The sequence below is a fragment of the Belonocnema kinseyi genome, chromosome 4 (assembly GCF_010883055.1).
Source record: "Belonocnema kinseyi isolate 2016_QV_RU_SX_M_011 chromosome 4, B_treatae_v1, whole genome shotgun sequence".
NCBI lineage: Eukaryota > Metazoa > Arthropoda > Insecta > Hymenoptera > Cynipidae > Belonocnema > Belonocnema kinseyi.
Window position 1 is genome coordinate 27,377,671 of NC_046660.1, and position 2,904 is coordinate 27,380,574.

Sequence of the window (2,904 nt, forward strand, 5' to 3'; positions counted from 1 at the left end):
CCTAATATAATTTCAGAAAATACTTAAGAACCCATCACTTATCAACTAATAATAATTCAATTTGAAAAAATTTCCAAAAATACATGAACTTGATAGAAAACGGTTATTTTGCATTTTTTGGGGCATTTTCCGGGCACAATAAAGGGTGATTGGACGTGTAAAAATTAAAAGTTATTTTTTAAGTCCAGCTTTTCCCATTTAAATCCGCATATTAATTTTAAAATCCCGGGGACATGGGTCAAAGTTAAAAAATAAAAATGATGGAATTGCTTTTTCCGAACAACAAAAAAATGGGGGTGGGAGGGGATTATCACAAATCACAAATAGGGTAACCTAATACGTGGATTGTAGATGCTCCCAAAATAAAAATTTCTTTTTTTTAATTCTAGTATTCTGAATGAAGCGGAAAGTTGACCAAATATTTTTTTCGAGAGATCGATCACTTTGTGTGTGTGTGTTTTTTTTGGTGTGTGTTAATTGTGAGAATGAAAAAGTAGCAAAAAAGTGGCTGACAGGTAAGTTGAGTTGCAGTAGTCTAATAGTGCATCGCGAAATGCAGCAGAAAGACTGGCATTGGTTTTTGGTGCACCGTTGACTCCATTCTCGTCAGTGATTCTCTGCCTTTTGTGAATTTTTGAAGTGGAAAATTCACGGAAAAGTGGAAAAGTGTAAGACTCGATTTTTCATTGGAATTGGAATATATTGAAATATATAGAGATATATTAAAAATGTGCAGCACAGATGCCTCAATGGGCGAGGATAATATGGTACTCTCCGATAAGCAGGAGTACAACGAAGCCCTCGTTTCTCGAATCGCTCAACTGCGTCAGGTACTTCGTGATCTCCGTCTGGCACTTCATCTGGAGAGGTTAAATCTGCAACGGGAAGTTCAATCGACATTTGCCAGGTTCCAAAAAAAGTCCCAAGAGTTCCAACAAGGTTTTCTTTTTTTTTCTTTTTTCTTGGAAAATAAAAAATCAAAGAAAATTATTACTGCATATTATTTTATTACGGAAAAGTTAATAGATTAAAATTTTTACAATTTACAGACCTTAGCGTCAATTACAAGGACAGCTGTCAATTTAACATTGGGCAAGTTCAAAGTTTCGAAGAATGTGATGAAGTAATCTCCTTATTTTTTTCCCAATTTACAACTACAATTACAATTTACAAATTCAATTTACCATTTCAATTTCCAATTACAATTTCCATTTAAAATTTACAATTGCAATTTCCAAATAAAATTAAAAATTGCATTTTACAATTAAATTATCAATTACAATCAACAATTACAAATTAGTATTACAATTTACAAATAAAATTTACAATTACAATTAGCAAATACAATTTGCAATTACAATATACAAATACAAAATATAAATGCAATTGAGAATTCAATTTGCAATTTACAATTAGAATTTACAATTAAAATTTACAATTTACAATTACAATTTACAATTGCAATTTACAATTACAATTTACACTTACAATTTGCAATTCCAATTTACAATTTACAGTTACAATTTACAATTGCAATTTACAGTTACAATTTACAATTGCAATTTACAATCACAATTTATTATTACAATTTACAATTACAATTTTCAATTACAATTTACAATTGCAATTTACAATTACAATTTACAATTACAATTTACAATTACAATTTACAATTACAATTTACAATTACAATTTACAATTACAATTTACAATTACAATTTACAATTACAATTTACAATTACAATTTACAATTACAATTTACAATTACAATTTACAATTACAATTTACAATTACAATTTACAATTACAATTTACAATTACAATTTACAATTACAATTTACAATTACAATTTACAATTACAATTTACAATTACAATTTACAATTACAATTTACAATTACAATTTACAATTACAATTACAATTTACAATCACAATTTATTATTACAATTTACAATTACAATTTTCAATTACAATTTACAATTGCAATTTACAATTTACAATTACAATTTACAATTACAATTTACAATTACAATTTACAATTACAATGTACAATTACAATTTACAATTACAATTTACAATTACAATTTACAATTACAATTTACAATTATAATTTACAATTACAATTTACAATTACAATTTACAATTACAATTTACAATTATAATTTACAATCACAATTTATCATTACAATTTACAATTACAATTTTCAATTACAATTGCAATTTACAATTTACAATTACAATTACAATTTACAATTACAATTACAATTTACAATTACAATTTACAATTACAATTTACAATTACAATTTACAATTACAATTTACAATTACAATTTACAATTACAATTTATAATTACAATTTACAATTACAATTTACAATTACAATTTACAATTACAATTTACAATTACAATTTACAATTACAATTTACAATTACAATTTACAATTACAATTTACAATTACAATTTACAATTACAATTTACAATCACAATTTACAATTACAATTTACAATTACAATTTACAATTTACAATTACAATTTACAATTACAATTTACAATTACAATTTACAATTACAATTTACAATTACAATTTACAATTACAATTTACAATTACAATTTACAATCACAATTTATCATTACAATTTACAATTACAATTTTCAATTACAATTTACAATTGCAATTTACAATTTACAATTACAATTACAATTTACAATTACAATTTACAATTACAATTTACAATTACAATTTACAATTACAATTTACAATTACAATTTACAATTACAATTACAATTACAATTACAATTACAATTTACAATTACAATTTACAATTACAATTACAATTTACAATTACAATTTACAATTACAATTTACAATTACAATTTACAATTACAATTTACAATTACAATTTACA

At 23.6% G+C, this 2,904-nt stretch overlaps 1 protein-coding gene across 3 annotated transcripts in view; it reads left to right on the forward strand.

Moving 5' to 3' along the window:
* Positions 1–493: 493 nt before the first annotated feature.
* Positions 494–2,904, forward strand: part of LOC117171621 — a 12,544-nt gene continuing 10,133 nt past the window's right edge. The window contains exons 1-3 of one of the 3 annotated variants that reach the window (XM_033359092.1): positions 494–668; positions 716–939; positions 1,050–1,123. In XM_033359092.1, coding sequence (XP_033214983.1) covers positions 729–939; positions 1,050–1,123 — 285 coding nt within the window. In that variant the 5' untranslated portion in view covers positions 494–668; positions 716–728. The remainder of the gene's footprint in view (positions 669–715; positions 940–1,049; positions 1,124–2,904) is intronic. The other 2 variants (XM_033359093.1, XM_033359096.1) reach the window with 2 other exon arrangements.